This window comes from Tachypleus tridentatus, chromosome 7, assembly GCF_004210375.1.
Source record: "Tachypleus tridentatus isolate NWPU-2018 chromosome 7, ASM421037v1, whole genome shotgun sequence".
Taxonomy (NCBI): Eukaryota; Metazoa; Arthropoda; class Merostomata; order Xiphosura; family Limulidae; genus Tachypleus; species Tachypleus tridentatus.
The window spans coordinates 107,375,959-107,400,904 of record NC_134831.1 but is presented as its reverse complement, the minus strand read 5'-3'; the positions used below and the strand labels follow the sequence as shown (position 1 = coordinate 107,400,904).

The 24,946-nt window shown below is 33.0% G+C and overlaps 1 protein-coding gene across 5 annotated transcripts in view; it reads left to right on the top strand.

The window, feature by feature from the left end:
• The first annotated feature begins 1,095 nt into the window (after positions 1-1,095).
• Positions 1,096-24,946, top strand: part of spag (RNA polymerase II-associated protein spaghetti) — a 59,750-nt gene continuing 35,899 nt past the window's right edge. For 3 of the 5 annotated variants that reach the window (XM_076513450.1, XM_076513451.1, XM_076513449.1), the window contains exons 1-4: positions 1,096-1,358; positions 7,895-8,038; positions 13,673-13,795; positions 17,524-17,651. In XM_076513450.1, the coding sequence (XP_076369565.1) occupies positions 1,200-1,358; positions 7,895-8,038; positions 13,673-13,795; positions 17,524-17,651 (554 nt within the window). In that variant the 5' untranslated portion in view covers positions 1,096-1,199. Of the gene's footprint in view, positions 1,359-7,881; positions 8,039-13,672; positions 13,796-17,523; positions 17,652-24,946 lie in introns of all 5 variants that reach the window. The other 2 variants (XM_076513453.1, XM_076513452.1) reach the window with 2 other exon arrangements.

Below are 24,946 nucleotides of genomic sequence, written 5' to 3'. Positions count from 1 at the left end.
ACCACAGCTTCTACATTGGAATAAACAAGTAGAAAAATGTAAACCAGATTTAAAGAACACAAAAAGTCAACTTCACACGTTTTCGAACACTGTAAATCAAATAAACGAAACATAGCCATAGTAAACACAAATACTAAATAAAGAAACAAACATAAAATTAAAGAAACCTTACTTATACAAAAAATCAAACCCATAGTAAACCAATACAAAGGAACACCTTTATACCTATATTAATAAATATATCCAACATTTGAGCTCGCCTTCTACTTTCTTATACTCAATTACACAACCTCTTTCAAACATCTGGTCAGCTACAGGTCAGTAACCCTTTCTTTCTTTGTGAACATGACGATGACCGAAGAAGATCAAAACGTTATTCGCTCCTCTACTAATGTTTTCTGTATCTATACCAGCCGTTTTCAAATATATAATTTTCTCCACAAGTTGGTTTTCTCGTCATCACAGCTTCTTCAAGAGCGTTCCATTAAAACACAAACCATGAAATGCTGAGTGTCCATTCAAAGAAAAAATGGTGTCGAAAGGTTATTTATTTCTAGTATTAAAACGTTTCATAAAATATATGTGATGGCACTTCCAGTAGATGATCCTAATTAAGTAGATATCCCAATGCTAAATTATCCAGATTACCGAATGGTTCTTTTTTTCACTACCTTTCTCCAATTTATTCTGTAACCTGTATGGAAAAAAACAAATTTTCTTCCCAAATCATAACTTCATCCACATATATCACTCTTCATGAATTGGTGAGCTTACATGTACAGTGTGTAGTGTAAAGTTTCATTTTAATCTCAAAGCTTTGTGCAATTCTATAATGACCTGCTCGGCAAAACAGCTGAAATGAAATGACAAGAAAAAAGTTACACTCGGTGTTTCATATGCCCACAGTGGCATGTCTGCAGAGTTACGATGCTAGAATCCGGGTTTCGATATTCATTGTGGGTTGAGCATAAATAGCCCATTGTTTTGTTTTATTGTTAATTACAAACAACAAAAATAACAATGTATTTCATATTTTTGCTAATTTATTTTTAGTCATTTAGATTTTGTAGATGGCGCTTTATGTATTGGTGAGTTTATGAAGAGTATAGATTTGTTTGTTGGAGTAGCAATTGACTACTGAGTTTTACGTGGTATGTAAGCAATCTGTTGTCTAAAGCCTAAATTAGTAAAAATAAAATATGGATTCTGATAAGACTATACAACTTCAACACCAAATACGAGAAAATAATGAAGAACTTCAGAGTTTTTTAAGAGAACTGAACAACTGGGAAAGTGAAATCAAATGCAAAGATGAGGAGTTGAAATCGCAAAAACGTTCGGAAAGAGACTTATCAAAGGTAAAGTGACTAATTACAACGTTAGGCTTAACACTGCCTATCCAAATAAAATTACTGAGATGTAATTTCGTGCAAAAGTCACACCAACCTTTGATATTTGACAGGCCTATTGATAAAAGATGTAAATTATATTTATAGTAACGAAGTGCCTATTGTCAATTTTAGCACGAAAAATGTAGCAGTTTAGTCTTTAGGTCGTAATAACGTTAGCACTGGCACCGACTACAGTAGATTAAGCTATGGGCAGGAAATTCCCAAGACCTCACAGCGATAATGTGTGCCTCAAATAAATCAGTGGTTTGCAAATATAGCTACATCATGACACAAACATTTTACAATAGGTAATGACCAACATTTATATAACTGCATGTTATTGATTAGTACATCTACAACTATAGTATACACAATGCATATTGTAGTGTATATTTAAAGTGTGGCAAGCTTTTTATACCTTGAGTACTTTTTACCCACCCTTTTGTAATTATACTTTATTTATAGTCTTGCCTGATGCAGACAACAGTAAAGTAAACTACAAGATGGGAAATCCTTATTCCTACAATTTACAAGCTGGTCTAGACTGGTTTTAATTTTTCAGAAAGAAGGAGAGGGTGACACAACATGTATATGTTAATATTCTTCCATGTTACTAATGTCAATCAGCTCATGATAACTTATGTTGTCATTTTGTGACAATCTACGTGAAATATTGAGGTTGTTCAAGTAAACTAAATTGAACTGTGGATATCAGTGTCAGTAGTTTTTCCATAACAATGACTGCCACCAATCAGATGAATGAACAAACTAGCAGGTATTTAGTTTTAAGGAAAGGTATTTCACTTTTCCATGTCAGGTGTTCAGGGATACGAGTATCCCTCTTCACCCCACTCATGAATATATTAAGATGTCAAGGAATTAATTATTTCAGTGGTATCAGTAAATGCCTACTACAAGATTTGGTAAATATCTGGTGGGCATTGGGGCAGAGTGAAGTCCAAGGCCTTCAGTAATGGTGGTGGTGACATCAGTGATGTCAAAAATATTGAAGATTGAGAAGCTGGAGTTGTGAATAAAAGAAACAAGTCAGCAGAGTATGGACGAACCATTTAATCAAGAAATTAATGGACCTTTATTAGGGCCACTTGGTGACAGGGATCTATAAATCCAGTGCCTTGGCTAGGATAAACCAAACGAGCCAGTGAATTAGATGGGGGTGATGGGGAACTACAAGAAAACCCACTTTCACAGGACAGGTACTGAATAATCTACCTATCCTGTGCTCAATCAGTGACGTTTATTGCCTCCTTTCTGTCTGTGGCAGTAGCCATGGCTTTATAATATTGGCGTTGACGTTTGGCATGCTTTCACATGTAATTCAGTTGTTAGAACACCCTTGACTTTCAACTTTGAAGTTAAAGGAACTACCTTATGAGTACAAACAATAAGAGACCATTTCAGTTTTTAAGGCTGTCCTTACAATTAATTGTATATCCATCCTTTATTTTTGGAGCAAATATTCAATTTCCTATTTGAACATTTTAATATAAATGCTGGCTCCCATAAGCTGATCATCCTGTTAGAAAAATGAAATATTTAACAGTTAACAAGTGATTAGCTTGTATTTCTTAATCATAAACGTTTGACCACTCCTTCTCTTTTCATAGCATAGCACAAAGAAATCACAGGCTTTTCTACTGTTGATTTCCCTGATAATCTTGTAAACTTCAATAAGATTACCTCTTATTCTTTTCTCCAGAGGTATCATAATCTATTCGTGAAACATAAATCTTCCATCTTTGGAATTATCGTAGTAGTCCTCTGAACTCTTTCTAATAAGTCAGTATTCCAAGTGATGCATAACTAATAACTTGTGTAGAGAATTATTTCATTGTAGTGTTAATATATATAGTATAAATATGCTTTAAGATTCTTTTAGCATTACTGTAAGTGACAAAAACTGTCTAAGGTCTTGAGTAGCTTTTCAGATCCATCAGTACACCAAGATCCTTTTTAATCCTGCCAATAAGTGGGTACTGATCAGTATTAAGTGTGTGGTATAACTTATGATAATCCCAGTGCATTACATTGCACTTATTCATTAAAGGTCATTAGCTAAGTAATTGTATAACTTATAAAATGTTCACTACAACTGGAAATAACCCATAGTGAGTGTCATAATCAAGTTTAATAAATTACCAGTTATTCCCATATTAATATTAATAGAAAACAACTAAGCATTGGACTATCATGCTTTACACTGGTAATAAGGATCTAGTTTGCCTGTAACCCATTAATAACTTTTTGCTTTTGCCTGTCTAACCATCCTACAATACAATGAATGTAGCATATTCCCTTTAAATGTCATAAATAACCCAATTGATTGTTTGCAAATTTTGAATCATTTATCCCATTACTTTCCTTAGTTCAGACTAATTCTTCTTATCCCATCAAAGTCTGGACCCATTTTCAGAAACATTCAGTCTTTGAAGTTCAAACTAATTCTTCACACTCCATCAAAGTTTGAACCTGTTTTCAGAAGTATTTAGTCATTGTAGTTCAGACTATTTCTTTATATCCCATCAAAGCCTGAACCTGTTTTCAGAAGTATTCAGTCATTGTAGTTTAGACTATTTCTTTATATCCCATCAAAGCCTGAACCTGTTTTCAGAAGTATTCAGTCATTGTAGTTCAGACTGTTTCTTTATATCCCATCAAAGCCTGAACCCATTTTCAAAAGCATTCAGTCATGTTTGTAGAAGTTATCAGGAACATAAAACATTTCTTTTGTATTATTGTTTAAACTATCCATGATAGTAATGTTACAAAACATTGTCTTTGTACCTATTTTAATATATTTTCATGCAAAAAGTATAGTATGAAGATTTTTTTTTTCTTATACAAGAGACAAAACCTGGCCAGCATTGTGTAAAGGTGTGCTGCTCTTTAGCTAATTTTTTTGTATGTCATCTTATCAAAAGTCGTTTGGCAAAGTAAGTATATTAAATCTACTCTATTTCTATAATTCAGATGAAAAGTAATATCCTCAAAAATACCATTAGTAATACACAGTTTCCTCTTGGTAAATCCATGTTGTCTTTCACTTGTTACGTGTTCCACTATTTTATCTAATTAGAGATTTTCACAATACAGAAATAAGTCTTACTATAGTTTTCAAGGTAATTTTTATATCTCCCCTTTCTCTTTATAAAGTGGTATTTTTTAGGAACATTGCAATCCCCAAACACCTGCCCACTGTGTAATGCCCTGCTACACATTAAACAGAGAAGCTTGCATATTTGATCTTTGACCTCCATTAAAAATTTCATTTGTCTCTGATGCTTTATCTATTTTAAATGTGTGTTATTCTCTTTATCTGTTGCCAAGAGATGAGCATATAAACGATTTAGATTAATAATAATTTTCATTAAACAACCATGGTTACATAATATCTTTTGGTCCAACAAAAGAAAGCTAAGAATTAAGTAACATCATAGCTATGAACAGAAATCTTAAGTAACATCATAGTTATGAACAGAAATCTTAAGTAACATCACAGCTATGAACAGAAATCTTAAGTAACATCACAGCTATGAACAGAAATCTTAAGTAACATCATAGCTATGAACAGAAATCTTAAGTAACATCACAGCTATGAACAGAAATCTTAAGTAACATCACAGCTATGAACAGAAACCTTAAGTAACATCACAGCTATGAACAGAAACCTTAAGTAACATCACAGCTATGAACAGAAACCTTAAGTAACATCACAGCTATGAACAGAAATCTTAAGTAACATCACAGCTATGAACAGACATCTTAAGTAACATCACATAAGTAGGAACATATCCTTCTTGAATTACTGTGTGGGCTCTGCCATGTTTTGTTGTGGTTTGGTGGTTGCATGCAGAATCCCCTCTACAGCTTCTATGTTCACTGCTGAACTGTACGCCATTTCTTTTGCCCTGGATCACATAGAAGCTAAGCAGTACTCAAACTGCACTATTTATACTGACTTGCTTAGTTCTCTACTGGCTCTGGAATTGCTTCACATTGGTTCACACCCTGTTCTAGCTGATATTTAAAACTGACTGGCACATTTCTCTATAACATCTACTTCTATCCAGTTTTTCTGGATACCTGGCCACATTGGTATTCGCAGGAACGAGCTCGCTGACACTACAGCTAAATCTTGTCTGTTTTGGCACTGTTACAGCTGTGTCTGTTCCATACATGGACTGTGGTCCTGCATTCAAGGCTCAGCTCCATGCCAACTGGCAATCGACATGGAGTGAGCAATACAATAACAACCTTTTCCAAATAAAACTCTATATTGGATTTGGCTGTCTTGCTTCTGTAAGGATAGGAAAGAGAAAGTTCTCACTAGACTATGCATTGGCCATAGTTTTTTAATTCATTGTTTTCTTTTATCTGGAACTGAGGCATCAGTGTGTTGTCTGTGTAACACTTAAATCATTATAAGCCACATTTTACTTTTTAGCTGTCATTACAACTCTCAACGATGGCACCATTTTAAACATGTTATGTCCCAAGGTTTATCCATAACATTAGACAGTGTTACTGATGATGGTGACACTGTCCACCTTGTTAATGTTTTAAGTTTTTTAAAGGCCATTAATCTTTTTAATGCCATTTAAGGTTTTAAATTTATACATTAGACCTTTTTTTAATGTGATTCCCCTTTAAGAATCACTGTTCATAGTTCACTTTGAAATTAGAAAATGGCCATAATGTTAAATAATTCAAAACCAGGACTGGAAAGGTCAACTTCAGGTGACTGATGGTGGTTTTTGCACTTACCTGTTTGTTTTCCATGTGAGTTATGATAATTAGTTATGCTACAGAAAGTTCTTTACAACTTGTATTACTGTAGTTTTTCTCTTAATGTTGTAGACTAGATGTAAATAGTGGTTTTATGATATTTATAATTTTTTTAACTTTGTTTTGTTTCACCTTAATTTCCTTTGATGAAGTTTACTAAATTTACTTTAGTTTTAACTTTTTACTGGACCTTTGGCACAGATAGGCCGAGCTAATTTGTGCCATAAAACACTAAATCAACCAACCAACCAACTTTCTTCAATTAAAAATAATTTGTTTTTAAATATTCCCCAAATCTGTTCTGTGTCATGTTTTAACTTCAGTATCCAAATTTACTTATGCCAAGTCTTTTCATTGCCTTAAAATGTATTTTCTTAAAATTAGGAACTAAATTTTATTTTTATAATAGCATGTAGCAAAGTTCTAAACTTAAATGTGCAGCGAGTATTAAGAGCTTTTAACCTTTCAAAACCTGCTATCTGTATGTATAATATTAAAATGTGTCTGCCATGCTTTGTATCTTTGTAATGATTAATAATATGGAAAACAAATATATATATATATATATATATATATATATATATATATATCAGTATGCTTCTTTTCAAGAGTGCAGAAAAATTATTCATTTGTTTGTCATTCCTAAAATTTCATATTGATATCAACAGCAATCTTATTAGTTTTATTATATGCTGAAGAAACATATTAAGAACAGCAGTTTCTTTGTTGTGAAGGAATTTCACAAAAACAAGTTCCTTTTTTAAGTGATTGAAAGAAATGTATTGAAGATAAAAGCATGAAACAAGGAACATTTTAGAATATGTAATTATTGTTGTTTAGCTTACATGTGTATTTTTTCTTGTCCATATGACATGCATGTACAATTTTATTGTATGATTTCAAATAAATTCATATGAATTGAATATTTTCCCTTTGGCATTTATGAAAATGATAACTGCCAAAAAACACTTCAGTGACAGTGTTTTCTTGCACTTGTTAAAATCACTATGAATGGCATCATCCAGTGAAAAGTCTCTGTGGCTACTTAGTTCATCTGAGTTTTTTTTTTGTGGTGGGTGCATCTATTTTATTCAGACCCAAATACTTTTACCAACAGTGCATTGCAGTCAGTTTGATTTGCTTAAAAACATAGACAGTGCAATTTTTTCCTAAGTGAAATAACTTATGGATAACATCAATACTGTAAAACAGATTGTATAAAACAAATAATTTTTAATATAACCATATCATAATGTAACCTAGTAGGAATAGTTTATAAAATATGCATCATTAAATATTTATTGGTATTTTCAATATGAAATTTTTGATCAACATAAAAGTGTTTATATTAACATCTAATACAAACAAGCCACCTACACAGATCAAAATTAAGCATACATACATATTTTTATCTTGTGATGAAAAAAGCTGTTGATAGTATTTTTAATTATAAATCAAATAATGTTTTGTTAGCTCCAGTGTTGTGTTGGTTTGTTTTGTGTTTAACTGTGCTATATGTCCTATAATAAAACATACTTTGGAAACACAAGTTTTTCTGCAATCCAGTTTGATAAAACATTAAGTTTTATAAAACTTGTATTTTAATATTTAGAGATTTTAGCAGTTTTGGGGTACTTCTATTGGAATATTTGTTGTTTAATCAACTTCCACATGCTGATTTTAGTATGTTGTCCCAGGACATACCACCAGTTCGTACCAAAATATCAAAGCCAAAAACCAAGAAGAAAAAAGTTAGAACAAGTGAAAATGAAAATTCAGCTGAACAAAAACCAGTTAGAATCTCTGGTTCTGATTACAATGGTTGGAACAAGTTTGATGTGGTATGTGTACATGGTTTTTGAAAGTATTATTAATTTTGATTTATAAGAAATGTTGATGAAGTGGTATATATTTATTTTATAACAGTGCTTCCTTTAATTTAGTTAGAAGACTTTTGACTGTTGGGGTATACTATGTCAGAAAATTGACTAATAGGATATTCTGTGTTACTAAATTTTGACTATTAAGGTATCCTGAATTAGAAAATCTTGACTGTTCAGCTATCTTGGAGTAAAAGGTCTTGACTGTCAGGGTATCCTTTATTAGAAAACCTTGGCTATCAGGGTATTCCGTATTAAATGACCTTGACTGTAGGTAATCATATTACAGATAGTTGAAAACTAATAACACTGGTTTACAAAAAAATATTTTTTGTCTGAGGCAAGAATGTGAATAGGTGTTTTTTACAAATTTGGGTGTGCTGAATTCAAATTTATAAACAGTTTTGCTCTATCACCTCTAGTTTTCTGGCTTTTAAATAGTCTCATTTTAGTATATACAGAGTATGTACGTGCTTATTTCAACAGTTGCAGCAGCTTGTTACAGATAAAACAGGATAGATAAAGAACATTGACGGAATAAATATACTTGGATGACACAATGTACACAATTCATAGTACTGCAGACAGTTAGAAGTGTGTTTTCTTAGATGATCTGGTGTATTTTGCCTCCGGGATGTCATGCAAGAGCATCCAGCAGAAGTCTCCCATCATGCTGGGGTTCCACTTGCCTTGGTAGTTGCTCTCCATCTTCGTAATGTCTTGGTGGAATCTTTCTCTGTGCTCATCACTCACTGCTCCAAGGTTTGGAGGGAAGTAGTTGAGGTGGGAATGGAGAAAATGAATTTTGAGTGACATTCAGCATCCCATATCCTCATAAGTCTTTAGCTACTTCTCAATACAGGCTTGGTAATTTGGTATGCGTGTGTTACCAAGGAAGCCACTACAGACTGACTTAAATGCTTCCCATGCTCTCAGTTCCTTTAAGGTAAGAAGCTCCTCAAAATCGGTATCCTTCAGCACTTCTCGGATTTGAGGTCCGACAAAGATGCCCTCTTTGAGCTTAGCAGCACTGAGACCTGGGAACACAGTAGACAAGTGTTGGAAGGTAGCACCATTTTTGTCCATGGCCTTCATGAAATTCTTCATCAAACCAAGCTTGATGTGAAGAGGAGGAAGAACCACCTTCTTCATGTCAACCAGAAGATTCTCCTTGACGCTGTGTTCGCCAGGAACGAAAATGCTTCTAGACCCCCAGTCTTTCTGCTTGTAATACTGGGATACAGCTCGACTATCCCAGAGACAGAGAAAGCAACAGTACTTTGTGAAGCCCGCTTGCATACCCATAAGAAGACCAATGACCTTGAGGTCCTCGCACAGACTCCACTGGTACTGGTTGTACTCAACAGCTTCTAAAAGAAGCTCCATATTGTCATAGGACTCCTTTAGATGGACAGAGTGTGCAGTGGGAATGCTGGGATATTTATTACCGTTGTGCAGAAGCACAGCCTTGAGACTTCGCTTGGAAAAGTCTATGAAAAGACTCCAGTCTGAAGGATTATGTGTCAAACCAAGGAAAGTGAACAAGCCAGGTACATTTGTGCAGTAGCACAGCCTTGAGACTTCGCTTGGAAGAGTCTATGAAAAGACGCCAGTCTGAAGGATTATGTGGCAAACCAAGGAAAGTGAACAAGCCAGGTACATTTGTGCAGTAGCACAGCCTTGAGACTTCGCTTGGAAGAGTCTATGAAAAGACGCCAGTCTGAAGGATTATGTGTCAAACCAAGGAAAGTGAACAAGCCAGGTACATTTGTGCAGTAGCACAGCCTTGAGACTGCTTGGAAGAGTCTATGAAAAGACGCCAGTCTGAAGGATTATGTGGCAAACCAAGGAAAGTGAACAAGCCAGGTACATTTGTGCAGTAGCACAGCCTTGAGACTTCGCTTGGAAGAGTCTATGAAAAGACTCCAGTCTGAAGGATTATGTGGCAAACCAAGGAAAGTGAACAAGCCAGGTACATTTGTGCAGTAGCACAGCCTTGAGACTTCGCTTGGAAGAGTCTATGAAAAGACTCCAGTCTGAAGGATTATGTGGCAAACCAAGGAAAGTGAACAAGCCAGGTACATTTGTGCAGTAGCACAACTTGTTTTTCATGTCGAAAAATGAAGCAACGTCTTTGTTCCGATTCCTGAAACTGGTGATCCTTACATATTCCTGGACTAGGTTCCACTGTTTAAGCCGAGAAGCCAAGAGCTCTGACTGCTGTTTTGACAGATACAAATCACGAGCAAGGTCATTCAGGTCTTCTTGCATGATCCAGTGTGGCTCGTTGCCACTTGTTCCTGAATAAGAAGAGTCAATACCTTCGGAAGAGATTGACTTGGCAGAATCTTCCCTTGGAGGAATTTCTTCATCTGATGAGGAAAGAAGATCCTTATTTACTGGAGGTGTTGGAACAGGAAGATCATCTGAATGGGGAACAGGTCTCATAGCAGATGGAAGGTTGGGATATTTGATCTTTTTTCTAGAAGATGCATTGAAACCAGTTATATTTGTTGGACAAAAATAACAACCATCTGCATGGCTTCGTGGCTTTCTCCAAACCATTGGCACTGCAAAGTTGAAAGCCGCTTTCTTGCCATTAAACCAAGCAGTTAGTTCATTGTAGCAGGGTTTACAACAGATGTGTGGAGCCCAAGATTTGTCCTGATCACCAATTTTACAGTCAAAATAATGAAAGTAGGCAGTTCTGAGGAGGGAAGTGATGGTTTGATGCTGTGCAACTGTCGTGAAGTCCCCACACACGAAGCAGAAAGAATTGGCCTTGCTGAGGCATCCTCGGTGTTTTGACGAGCTTGAAGCCATTGGAGAATCTGAAAAAAAACAAAGTAAAATTAAATCATATGTAAGGCAATAATAATTATATGCGTCGTTGGAATTTGTAATACAAATATATACCCAAAAGATTGTGTAACACAATTGTCGAGGGACACCAACCTCCTGCGCTGACTGCCAGTGCACTACTGGCTGTTGATTGAGACGTGTTGGCTATGCTTAACTGCCAAAATCCGTCTTGATATATAGCTATATATATATAATGTAATGCTATCACTTACATTTATTGCATAATAACTAATAAAGAAGACATAAGTCACACAATATTAGAAATTAACTCTGAATGCATATACACCTTTATGTACAGTATGTACAAAATGTACAGTATGCATATCTAAAAAACTAGAGGTGATGAGTAAAAACGGATTTCAAATCTGAATTCAGCAAATTAGGTTAAAACAGCTATTTTTGTGCTTGCCTCAATTTCTTTGTAAACCAGTGTAATCAGTAGGTATTACAATTGTAGGTATTGTTATAAATGTGTGTGTGCAAAACTATTACAAAAATCTGATAAAGACTGAAAGAAGGTAAAAATATTGGCAGTACAGAGCTTCAATCATGCTTTAGTTTTACAATTTTGAGGGTCAGAAGGAAAATAAGGCATTTCTGACTGAGAACTGTGAGTCTTACATTTTAAGACAAATGTTTAGCACAATTTTTTATCTATTTGGTGCTGATATCACACAGTATGTTTCATTTTAAAACAACTCATTCCATTACTTTTAATTATTATTTATTTAATGTTTTTCTCATTTGAAAAATTGAATTTATGAAAAAGAATGAATGTTTTGAGAATTGGCTTGTATGGTAGACTGCAATTATCACAGAAAAGCATTCCATAAACATAACTTATTGATCCTTTTAAAGAAATAGTGAATTGGTAATTAAAAAAGTAGTATTGAATAGGTTAATAAAAATATTCAGTGTAGGTTAACTCAGAAATATTATATAATAGTTTAATAAACACATTCAGTGTAGGTTATACCTCAGAAATAGCATATAGTAGGTTAATAAACACATTCAGTACAGGTTAACTCTGAAATAGCATACAGTAGGTTAATAACTGCATTTAGCATAGGTTATACCTCTGAAGTATAGTAACAGTAGGTTAATAAATACATTCAACATAGGTTATACCTCTGAAGTATAGTAACAGTAGGTTAATAAATACATTCAACATAGGTTATAACTCAGAAGTACTAACAGTGGGATAATAAATACAAGGTATGTTAATAAATTAGATGTATAGTAACAGTAGGTTAATAAAGACATTCAACATATGTTATAACTCAGAAGTACTAACAGCTGGTTAATAAATACATTCAAAATATGTTAACTCAGAAGTACGAACAGTAGGTTAATAAATACATACAAGGTATGTTAATAAATTAGATGTATAGTAACAGTAGGTTAATAAATACATTCAAAATATGTTATAACTCAGAAGTACTGACAGTAGGTTAATAAATAAATTCAGTGTATGTTAACTCATAAGTAATTTAGTAGGTTAGTAAATACATTCGACATGTTAGCTACGAAGTAGTAATAGTAAGTTAATAAATACATTCAACATATGTTAATAACTCATAAGTATAGTAATAGTAGGTTAGTAAATACATTCAAAATACAACATATGCTATAACTCAGAAGTAGTAAGAGTAGATTAATAAATATATTCAACATATGTTAAGAGCTCAGAAGTACTAACAGTAGGTTAAATATATTCCACATGTGTTTATAATTCAGAGGTATAGTAACTGTAGGTTGATAACTTCATTCCACATATGCTTGTAACTCAGAAGTATAATAACAGTAGGTGAATAAATACATTCAACATGTTTATTCATTTAACTTCATTTAGATGTAATTATTTAATTTCACTATATATATATATATATATATGTATGTGTGTGTGTGTGTGTGTGTGCAAAACACTGTAATCTGCTTTTTCTTTTTTGAGATTTTTTTTTGTCATTTAGGTTTCACAAAATATGGGACAGAAGTTCACTGCCTGTGAAATACAACCAATTCTCTGTGAAAACTTAAAAAAATTAACTTTTGTGTGAATTTCAAAGTTTAAAAATCTGTTTTATTTTTGGTTAAACTCTGTATCCATGACTTTTTGTCAGAATGTCATTGAAAGCTCAGTTTGGTGAGTGTGTAGAATGCACTCGCAGAAACTGATACGTCAATAATGGTTTACATTAATTCTGTCATGAATTAAAATGGTGTTTATATATATATATATATATATATAGAGAGAGAGAGAGAGAGAGAGAGAATAAGGATGCTTTTTATTTGTCATAGATCTAACAATTAAACTTACTGTGCTCCTACTATCCTACTATAGACAAAAGCAATAAATAATATAGGTGCCTTATTTTAAATGTACATGTATGTTGATTTATGGTTTTTGAATGAAATCAATGTTTATGTTTGTGTATAGTTTAGGTTTGTATTTAAAGGTTCAAAATTTTAATATTTTTGTGTGTGCTAGACTTCAGGAACTTGATTGTTGGCTCCCTAGAAATTTGTCAATTGTGTTTTTCTTACAGTAGAAGAAATTACTTGTCTAATGGCCAAAGTATAACAATAAAGTTTGTCATCTTAGGCACTAAGAACTTCCAAGCCCCTTGATCAACATTGTGCTTTTATATTAAAAGTATGTTTCTGTATATTTTAGATTCAAAATGTATTGAATGATTAATATAAAATTATTTTGGGAAACTTTGTTAATTGCAGGAAAAAGTCCTCAAAGAGATGGATCAAGAGTCAGATGTAAAATCAGATAGTGAAAGTGGGGATGAAGAAGAGATATTACAGATTCAAAGACAGAAGCAGAAAGCTTTCTTGGACAAAGAAAAGGTAACAGATATTTACCTATAAAATTAAATAACCATGTCACATTATTTGGTGCATTGAAGGATTTTAATACCAGTTGACCTTGCATGTTCTAAATGGCTAAACATACACATTAATCATTAGAGGTGAAAATATTAAAATAAACTTCAAGAACAAGTTGCATCAAAATACATTTTATGGTAATTGTTGTTTTAGCATAAGTTAACTCAGTTTTAAATACTTAAGTATTGTGGAAGGTGACTGGTAAAAGGCCAGGTCCTTGTGTTTGTTGACTTGTATTCAAAATTTTCTTAAACTACTATTTTATCAAATTTTATATTATAATTCAAATTTTAATTTTATGTATTATTTAATTTCTTCATTCAAAAATAAATATTAAACACACGTAAACAATGATTTTTGTTTGTCACCTGCTAAGTTGAGTGAGGCACTGTTTAAATTAGATGCTTGTGATGTGAAAATGTAAAGTCTATAGTTTTGTACAAATTAAGAACTCAAACTACCAATACTGACAAGCAAGAATATAAAATAAAAACCTTTTTTTATATTTGCTGAACTATCACTATATTTAGTGAACCAAACACACCTGATGACTTTTCTCATTTTTGGATACGCTCCATAAAATACTTATTTCTATAAATATTACATGAATAAACAATTATAAACTCAAAATGTCCCTTAGTGATTTTCTCAGCCATTTGAAATGTGTTGCTTTCTTTTTCTCGAAACAAACCTTCATGCTGGTAAGTTGAGTTTTTAGCCTTTTTAGGATATCCTATTTGTTTAGATACAGATATATCTTAGCTTTTAAACTTGATAAATTATAATGGAATTCTGTGGTACTTATAAAGTAATTTATGATTTTTTGTTTATTCAAATGTACATATGGAACCTAAAAAAATTTTCCATTTCACATCTTTCATGTGTAAAATATCTTGAGACTTAGCAAGTTACAACAAGCAGCAACCAAGCACAAAGGTTGTAACTAGAAGGGATAATTGTTTGCTTTATCTTTTTACTATTCTTTGTTTTAAGAAAAATAAGTTTAGAGAATTATTTGTTGATAGTAATGTATTTTTTATATATAATGTATTAAAACTGAAATATGAAAGTACTAATCCACTAAAATATAGTGAAGACAGGTTGCTTTGTAAAAACTAAAGGCTAGTTTCATATTATTGGGTACAGTAACACAAGTGTACATGTGCCACATCATTTTAACTTCTGTATTGTTAACCAGGCATGTCTGAAAGGTCAATATAATAAAAATAAATTATATAAATATATAATGTTATGCAAGTTGAACTATTTAGTTGAAACATTTGTTTTCATTTATAATGTAAAGTAATTCTAGAATGAAAAAGGTATAATTTGTTTATTTCCTCATTTGATATTGTGGTTGTGAGATTGGGCAAATTCACTAGAGATTTCTTATTGAAAATAAAATATAAAGTTTTTGCTTAATAAACATTTGATAAAACTATCTTGACATTATAAGGATTTCCCATCCAAAATTTGAAAATGTTTCTGATGCATAAAAGAATCTTTAATTTTAAAATGAAAAATTACTTTTCATGTTGAATTGGCAACACAGGAGAATAAAAAGGGTATGACAAAACCATTGTTTAACAAACCTTAAGACTTAATTTTAAAAATCTCATGTTTTGCATACGAAACCATTTGTAACGTCCACTAATAATCTACCAAATTTTGTGAATATACAGTTCCTAAATTAAAAGTAACAGCTTGAAACCTTTAACAAGCACAAACTGGTTATGAGGTCAGCTCCAGGGACTGACTCTGTGCTAAAAGGGTTAAGAAAACATAAATGCTATAGTTTAATGGTTAAAGAAACCATTGTCAGTATTGAAATTATGTATAAAGGTATAGTAATGACTACATAAAACTGAAACCATGTCAGAACAAAAGCAAGTGTACGAAGTATTGTTACAGCTAAATAAATATTTTACTACTGAAGTATGTGAATAGAACAAAATGTTGTTACAGCTAAATAAAACAAATAGTGTCAGTAATAAAGCATGGGTACAAAGAAAATCATGATTGTTGTGGTTAAATACTTTCTAATGTTAAACTGTTACAGCACATTCTTGGATTTTGTTACTAATTTGTATTGTAATTGTGAGAAAGCTAATGTTTTTGTGATGTTTTGAGCAGAAATTCTACAAGTTTGTATGTCAATTACTGTGTTTTCTATGACTTTTTTTTTATTCAATTACTGTTATATTTTGTAATAAATTTGTATGATGTGTTATTGGTCTCCAGTTTTTCTTCTTTATTCTATAGAATGATTATACCAGGTGTAAATGAGGAACATAGTTCATTTTCATTTAAGCACTGGTCAAGCATAAGAGTAAACTTGCCTCCTATTAATTATAGTATATTTTTAAAATTTTGGCCTAGAAGCTTTCTGGCCTGGTGAATTGTTATTTTTCATTGAAGTGACTTTATCCCAAATTTCTGAATTTGAGAGTGCTTCTGTTAAGGTTGAACTGAGATTTGTATCTGGTTTATTTATGAGTTGGGTTATTGAGTGTCACTTTTGGATCCTAACTATTTTGGGGGAATGAAGATTTTCATGGTTTTCTGTAGTTAAAACCTTTTTGTCTGTGTCAGTTTGTTATATGCCATTTTGATCTGCTGTACTATTGATGTAATTTAAAAAAAAATTTCCTTTCATAGTTTGTACACTGTTGAGTATATGTGCCAGAATTTGAATTTTAAAGTAAATGTTTGTATTTATTCCATGAACTTACTGTATATTTTTGTAAGAGCAGTTATTAATCTTTCAAGTCTATTTCCTCTTTTTTATGTCTGATTTTTATCTGTTTGTTTATTGAGGTCTTTTTATTTATATTCCAGATGTTCCCACCAATCTGGATTAGGGTTTTCAGTTTAACATAGAGAGACAAACTATTTGTGTATTTGGACTATTGCTTCAGTGTTTTGAAGAAGAGATACATTGAGTTTCTAATGTCTCCTATCAAATTGTTTCATTTGGGTATGTTAATTCTAAATATACAAAATGATGGTAACTGGTATAATGGTCTTTTGTACCAGTTGAGCTTACCCAGGTTTTAAGTACTCATGGTAGGACCTATCAAGACTGATCCCACCATACTACTACTCCAGTAAGTCATTCCAGGTTTGAACTGCTCAATGTGGCATCACACATCGTAAATATAAATTATCAATAATTCGTATAAACAATCCTACTGTTTTATCCGTGTTTGAATTTTTGCTTATTTTATTTAATAAATTAAAATGCTCGTCCATGATAATACAATAGATACAGAAAAATATAGTTTTCTGAATCTGTTTGTCAGAGATGTAAATATGGGTTAACCTGATTATTCTGTTGATTTCAAAGACAGCCTGTACATTAAACATTTGTACATTTCTCTTTCGTGACGTAGATGAATCACCTTCGTCTGTTTTAAGGTTTGTTTGTTTGACCTAAGTCTAGTTGCTTGAGGTGGGGGGAAGTTTTAAAAAATACTTGTATGTTAAATGTTTGTACCTTTGTCATGCTGGAGTATTATATTCTTTTTGCTGCCATCATGAATTCTGATGGTAATTTATCAGCAGTTGATAGTGGGTCACCTAGTGTTTTTTTTTGTTGTTGTTTGAATACATTATCATGTTTAATATACTTTTAAGAGTTAAATGTTTTGATAGTACTACATTGCAGTATGTATTTATTTGGTTTACAGGGAAATGAATACTTTAAAGAAGGCAAATATGATGAAGCTATTGCTTGTTATACTGTAGGAATTCAGAGTGATCCATGTAATGCTGTACTGCTAGCAAACCGTGCTATGGCATTCCTGAAAAAAAGACAGTAAGTTATAATTAAATTTCTAATTGTTCTGTGAGAAATAATTTTGACCAGACTTAAAGAAATATCAGCAACAACAGTTTGGAGGTAAAGAACCGAAATATGTAAAACAATATACTCATATTCCTACTATCTGTGATGATAATATACCTCATTATAAACAGTTAGGAGGTAAAGAACCGAAATACGTAAAACAATATACTCATATTCCTACTATCTGTGATGATAATATACCTCATTATAAACAGTTAGGAGGTAAAAAACCGAAATACGTAAAACAATATACTCATATTCCTACTATCTGTGATGATAATATACCTCATTATAAACAGTTAGGAGGTAAAAAACCGAAATACATAAAACAATATACTCATATTCCTACTATCTGTGATGATAGTATATCTCATTAATGCCATTCAAATACAGTACAACAGAAATAATTAACACTAGCTTATCAACATTAATAATATTTAGTGTTTTATTTAATAATAATTAAGTTATTTGGTATATCCAGGTTCATTAACATTAATTATTAGCATTTTATTTAAAACACCAACCTTTTATCTTTTCTGTTTCTATATATTTTATCAAAAACTCTCTCACAACTATTTTAAATTTACCTACATTAGTTTCACTTTTTGTAAAGATAAATTATTAAATGCCTTTGATAATTAGAGCACTATGCTCTTGTATAATCACCTTTTTTATTATTGGAATATTAAATATTAATTCCTGTATTTTATTAAGATAAATATCTAACATTAAATTCCAGGTGTTATTGTTGAATAGTAAGTGATAAGATTACTTATTGTACTCTAGAAGAATTTTGCATAAATTATTCAGAATAAAAACATAAGTAAATATTTGTATTCTTTATAAGAATGTGATCTGATGATATCAAAGAGTCGTAAAACAGTTGTACACACAAAACACCAAAAATACAATTGTATTTGACTGATTTGTTAATGGATTGCGATAGGTTTATTATACTTTAAACCATTTCTCTAAATCAAGCATGCAGACCTTTGATTAGAAATTTTCTATCATGTGAAAATAAGTTCAGTTGTTAATTTTGAAGTATACAGGAAACTGGTATAGAGATTTTTTATAATATAAAGAAATTGGTTTATTTAGTTATCTTTAAAAATAGATATTAGAGACACATCTATACAAATAAAATTTTTATTAGGTTGTTTAAAACAAAACACATTTACTGCCATTATTTCACAGAAATAATACTGTTATTGTAGATGACTAAGGGACAAAAGGAAAATATTCAATAATTATTATCTCATAACACTAGCAGTATGTGAAAGGAAGACATTGATACATTTACACTGTGACATGCAGATCTTTTTACAGTCACATCTGATTAGTTCCATGCATGATTTAGTTGTCTCTGGAAGAAATGTCCACACTGGGTTCCAGTTTCCCTTACAGTTGAGTTTCTTACCCCATCAGTGACCTTCCAGAGGTGTGTGCTACATTAAGGCATCATAAATTAAATGGACATGTTTCCTCTAGCTGTCTTCTTCCCCCTCTTTTACATTTCAGTGTTTTGGTTCTGTCATAGTTATCTCTTCAACCTTTGTCTTATTTACCTGGAATTTCATTTCTGTACCATTGCTGTCATCAGCTCTTCATCTTTTATATTTTAGTATCCATAGGTACACAATATAGCATTTCCAACTGAAGACTGTTTTCTGAAATGACTATATAACCAAACCTTTCTTGTTATGTGTATATCCAGTGGTCAACAGCCTTACATTTCAAGGTTGTTTTTGGTCATTGTAACAATGTACTTTTTTTGCTGCTGGTGAATGTTGCTTCTGTTGAGTTTACAAATTACTCACTTTTTTTCTTTTTCTTTTCTTTTTTATGAAAAGCTGGTTTCTTACAGGTTTTGTGGACTTTTGTTGGGTTCTCTATGTACATTTTTACAAATTTACACTTGGGCATGGTGACGTTCTGTGTTCCCTCTAATTTTTTTCAGTCCATGTTTTTTTTCATGTGTACCAGTATCAAGGCAATGTGCAGATGTGTTTTACCAGTCATTTTTTTTTAATAGGATTGAGTATTTTTAGACAATTGTCCCTATTTTCCTCTCGGATCATTAAATTGCTTTGCCATGCTTCCAGTTGGTTGAGTTTTAGGCCTGTCAACTGCCAGGGTCATTAAGACTGTCAGTGTGTTGAGACTCCTCACCATTACTGAGGATGTGAATGACATCTAATTGTTGCATGGCCATGCAGTTTAGAGAAACTTTGCTCATATCCGTATTAGTAAACTACAGCACTAACATTATGTCATTGAAGCCAGTACCCCACTGCTTTCCACCAGATGGTGTTTCTTCTATCGTCTACATTTCCTTCCAAATAAAAACTAGGCTACTCATGTGAACTTGTATGTCTAGTACTTGGTGAATGAACACTAATTGAATCCTGTTATAATCAGTAAATATGTATCGTGTAACATACTAGCCATTAATCTGTGTGACTGGTACCCCATATTCATCCAAATGACAAGTAAATCCTACCATGAAAGTGTATTTAATACTACTTTGGAAGTGTATTTGATACTACCATGGAGGTGTATTTGATACTACTTTGGAAGTGTATTTGATACTACCATGGAAATGTATTTGATACTACCATGGAGGTGTATTTGATACTACCATGGAGGTGTATTTGATACTACCATGGAGGTGTATTTGATACTGCCATGGAGGTGTATTTGATACTGCCATGGAGGTGTATTTGATACTACCATGGAGGTGTATTTGATACTACCATGGAGGTGTATTTGATACTACCATGGAGGTGTATTTGATACTGCCATGGAGGTGTATTTGATACTGCCATGGAAGTGTATTTGATACTGCCATGGAAGTGTATTCGATACTACCATGTTTATTTCTTTCTTTTATTTCACTATAAACTGTTGGTTTTATGCTTCTCTTATATATTCCTTCCTTCACATATAAATATTAAACGTCTGTAGTATTTAGGGTCCTTGAAATCTAGTTGAATTTAAATTTTTCTAAGAACACTGGCAGGTTATGTTTTATTCGATATCTCTTTAACTCGTTATGTTAAAATAAATGTTGATTACACTAGAGGTGTCATATCTTGATGTAAATCTTGTTTTAAAGATACATCTGTTGTATATGTTGGATAGCATTAAATCTGTTTCACAATTTCTTAAGGCAAGAATTATATTATATAATCTACTCTTTCTGTTAATTTTCAAGTATGCTATAGTTTAGTCACTATGCTGGAGCTTTTTAAATCATGATTTTAGAGAAATTGATCCATAATGGAGTGTGGGTGTATTGAGTTCTATCTTCAACCTGTAGAATGAGTCCTTACCCTTTCACTCCTATAATCAACTTGCTCACTTCCTCTCATTTTTAGAAAACTGTCTAACCTGTTTTAACATCTGTATTCTCTATATACAGTATAGTTGTGTGTAATATTTTTCACTAGATAAAGCAATCTTACTGCTTAGACTACTAAACTAAGATGGATTTTCCCACACTTATATTAGGTTGTCCAGAAAAGATGTCATTTTTGAACTGTGAAGTTTTAAAAACATAAACCAGTGTTGTAAAACATGCTTCAATCAAAGTAAGTGCTGTTTCCTTCAACACACTTTTGCCAATGTTTACAGATGCCATTTATGCCCCAGCTGTTGAAATGAGAATTTCTATGGTTAATGAACTCCCTGAAAGCTTCTTCTGCAGCTGCCTGGTATTGAAAGTGTTTATTGTTCAAAAAGTTTTCAAAGTGCTTGAGAAAATGAAAACCTGTGGAAGAAGGGTCTGGGGAATAAGGTGGATGAGGCAGAACCACGATTCCCAATATGTTCAATTTTTGGAGTGTCATCCTTGAAAGGTCCCATAATGCCGATTTGTTGATCTTTGGACAGCTCATGCAGAACCCACTCATCCAACTTTTTGTCTTTCCAATTGCATTCAGATGGTTGGAAATGCTTGATTTGCATGTGCATAATTTTTCTGCAAGCTCGCGTACTGTTGTGCAAGGGTCTGTCTCAATTGCTTCCCTTAATGTGTTTTCATCTAAGGATGGCTTCCTTCCACAACCTTCGTGATCTTCAAGACTTTCATCTCCATGTTGAAACCTTTGGAGGCAACACTGAACTGTACATTCAGTAAGAGATCTATAGTCGAAAGCCTGGTTGATATTCCATGTAGTTTTGGTAGCTTTTCATCCAAGTTTGAAGTCATAGAGGAGAATCAGATAAAAATCCTTCTTGCTCATGCTGCCTTGGGGGCTGGGAAACTTGTTTTGAGTAGTGTTGAAACAGCAGACAATTAAGATATCTGGTAAGCAGCAAACGTTGATTAAACCAACCAACTAAGGATTATTTATTCAATATTCAACTTCTAAATGTTATTGTGAGAATTCTGACATTTATTTCTGGACACCCTAATACTTTTTTCATTGTGGATTTCAAAAGAAACATAAAAACAGCATTTCATATGTTTGTCTCTCACAAACAACTTCTTAGGAGACTTTTAACACAAGTTCTTGTTAATTTTGTTGGGCAATGAGAATTAAAAAGACAACCTGAAATACTTGTATTATTGTAAATGTGTTGTTTTTATCACGAAGATTATTCATCTACTGATTCAACAGAGTCTGGCTTTCAAAACATTAAAATTATTTTTTACTGTAATTTCTGGACCGAATAAATAAAATGTGGCTAACGTTTTATACCAGTTTCAGTTGACAATTTAATCCCATTGCTATGGGTCAAAGTTCAAAAGCCAATTCATATCACATTTGTTGACTCACATCGAAAATTTTATTTACTACCATTTTATGTACATCAGTAAGTTTGGTATACTACAATTCAAGTTATTATGATTTGTTAGTTAATTTCTTATTTTAAAAGTAAATATTAACAGTGCATCCATATGCCATGCACCCAGGATTTGCAGAACCTAATTTTTCAAGTTGTCCCACATTGTTTATTTATTGGCTAACTCTTTGTAAAAATTGGATCTGTGGCTGGCCATAAAACAGATATTGACATACTAACAGCACTGTGGGAGAAAGTGTAGTGATCTTATATTCATTGAGCAACTTTACTACAGGGAAGAGAAGAAAATGGCTTGCAAGTGCAAGGTGCATATGTGCAGTACTTATGGGAAATGCTCTTGATGTCAGTGTGGATACAATGGTTTAGGCCCAGAGGTCAAAATGGCATGAAAACAGGTGGGAAGCAGTCACAGAGCAAAGTAAAGGTATGAATAAAGAAAAACTGATGGATTGGTTATGCTATTCCACTGGAGAATAGTGAAGCAAAAAAGTCTAGCGATATTTCTGAGGGACCCTTGGATATCATGAGATGAAGAAACAATGCAGATCATCCAAGAACTTAAATTTGAAAGCAAAGCATTTAAAGCATTGTTGTAATACTCCAACAAGGCATAGGAATGATGTCTATTCAATTCAACATTTCTTTGATATCTAATCCACAGTGGCATCAAACTTTCCAAATGAAGTTTCAATGCTCTTGACCAAAACAATCTTTTGCTGGCATTCTACATGACTGCATTAAGGATTCTATACACTATGTTACTCGCAGGAGATCCGATGGTCTTATGAACATGATTTGAAACAACATTTGTAAGAAATCTGATGATATCAAACTATTCTCATTTGGCAACAATGTGGAAGAAGTTCTGCCAGAGAAATATATTCATAAGAAAGTTATACTTGCATTGCTTTATTAGTTGATGACATTCACAGAAGTGAAAGAGAGACTGAAGATTGAAGAAGCTTTTGAAACAGCTAGACGGCACTTTCATTGATTGAAATCTGGGTTTCAGCTAGAACCTACAGTATGATATTTCCATCATTAATGTAGGTGAACTGCACTAAAAGTAGTAGAATACCATTGACCAAGGTGATAAAAATTATCCCACTGACACCAAGGCCCCTTGAGGGTGGATTCCCTTACATGGTGAGGGGACCTCTCAGAGAAGATTCTGTACTTACAGTTTACTTCCTCTGGAATGTAAACATCCACCCATCTATTTGTGGTGCATATCAACTCATGAAGGGAAGGAGAGGATCCTGATGGTTAAGGGGCCCAACATACCACTCTTCCCATGAATTCCTGTAAATGGGCAGTCTTGGAGTGGATTTCAAGGGTCAGTCGGCTGGTCCATTAGGGCTAGGATCAATCGAGTACCAGTGTTAGATGTTCTCAATCGGTGTTATGGACATTGTGTCTGATGCTGGTGTTTAGGCATTGTGCTCACAAAACCTGGTGTTGCTGCAGTGTCCTTGTTTGGCATTGCAGTGCATCCTCCTCATAGAGCTTCATGGTGGGTCGGGACAATGGGCACTGAAATGTATTCTATTTCATATGGATATCCTAATCCAAGAAAAAATTAAAAATTAAAAATAAACATAGATAATGTGGTAAATGACAATGTATGGATGACTTTGTTATACAGTTGCCATCACTGTTGGATTTTACACTTCACTAAATAATTTTGCATTCATTGTCTGAGGAATCCTTAGGGCAGATGTCTCCCTTTTTCATTCAAAAGGGATTAGAAGGTTTTGCTGTCTCTCCCAAATAAGTCAGAAAATTGTGCTCTGGAGACATCTTGGTGGAAACATCTACACTACCAATTGAAGACTATTAGGGATATACCCAACAACATTATTCCCCATGCTACTTTGAATTCCTCAAAAGGTGTTATTGCTAAGAGGGATTTAAAGAACATTTTCAAGTCAGAGATCTTTTGGGTTTTTCCAGCAAAGGTATTTCTGCAGTGTGCCATATCTCCATAAATATGGAATAATGCTACCTACAAATGTTATTTTCATGTTTACGTAGCCACGTCCACCAAAGCAAGCTACTTGAACTGTAGAATATGGCCATATATCTCAAATCCTCTCTGATATTTCCATTTCCAGCAATTCAGTCCTTCAAAGGCATCTTGTTGGAGTTTTTTAATGTGCACATTTTGTATTAGCAAAGACCATTATGTCTGTGAGTGTGAACTGAATCTTCATTGTGATAACTGTAATGGTTCCCACCCCCTTCCTTTTGTTCTTGCCCTAAGTGTATGGAGGAGAAAAGGTCCAATATGTAAAAACTGTAAACAACATTACTTTCCCAGAGGCTCAGGATTTACTGTCCCCCACTCTATCTGGTGAAAATTTGTTTCTCTGGTATCCTTTTCTGTGATGGAATTCTGCCTGCAATATGGCATCGAAGGCTCAAAAATGGGTTTGGAATACCTTTCTGGAATA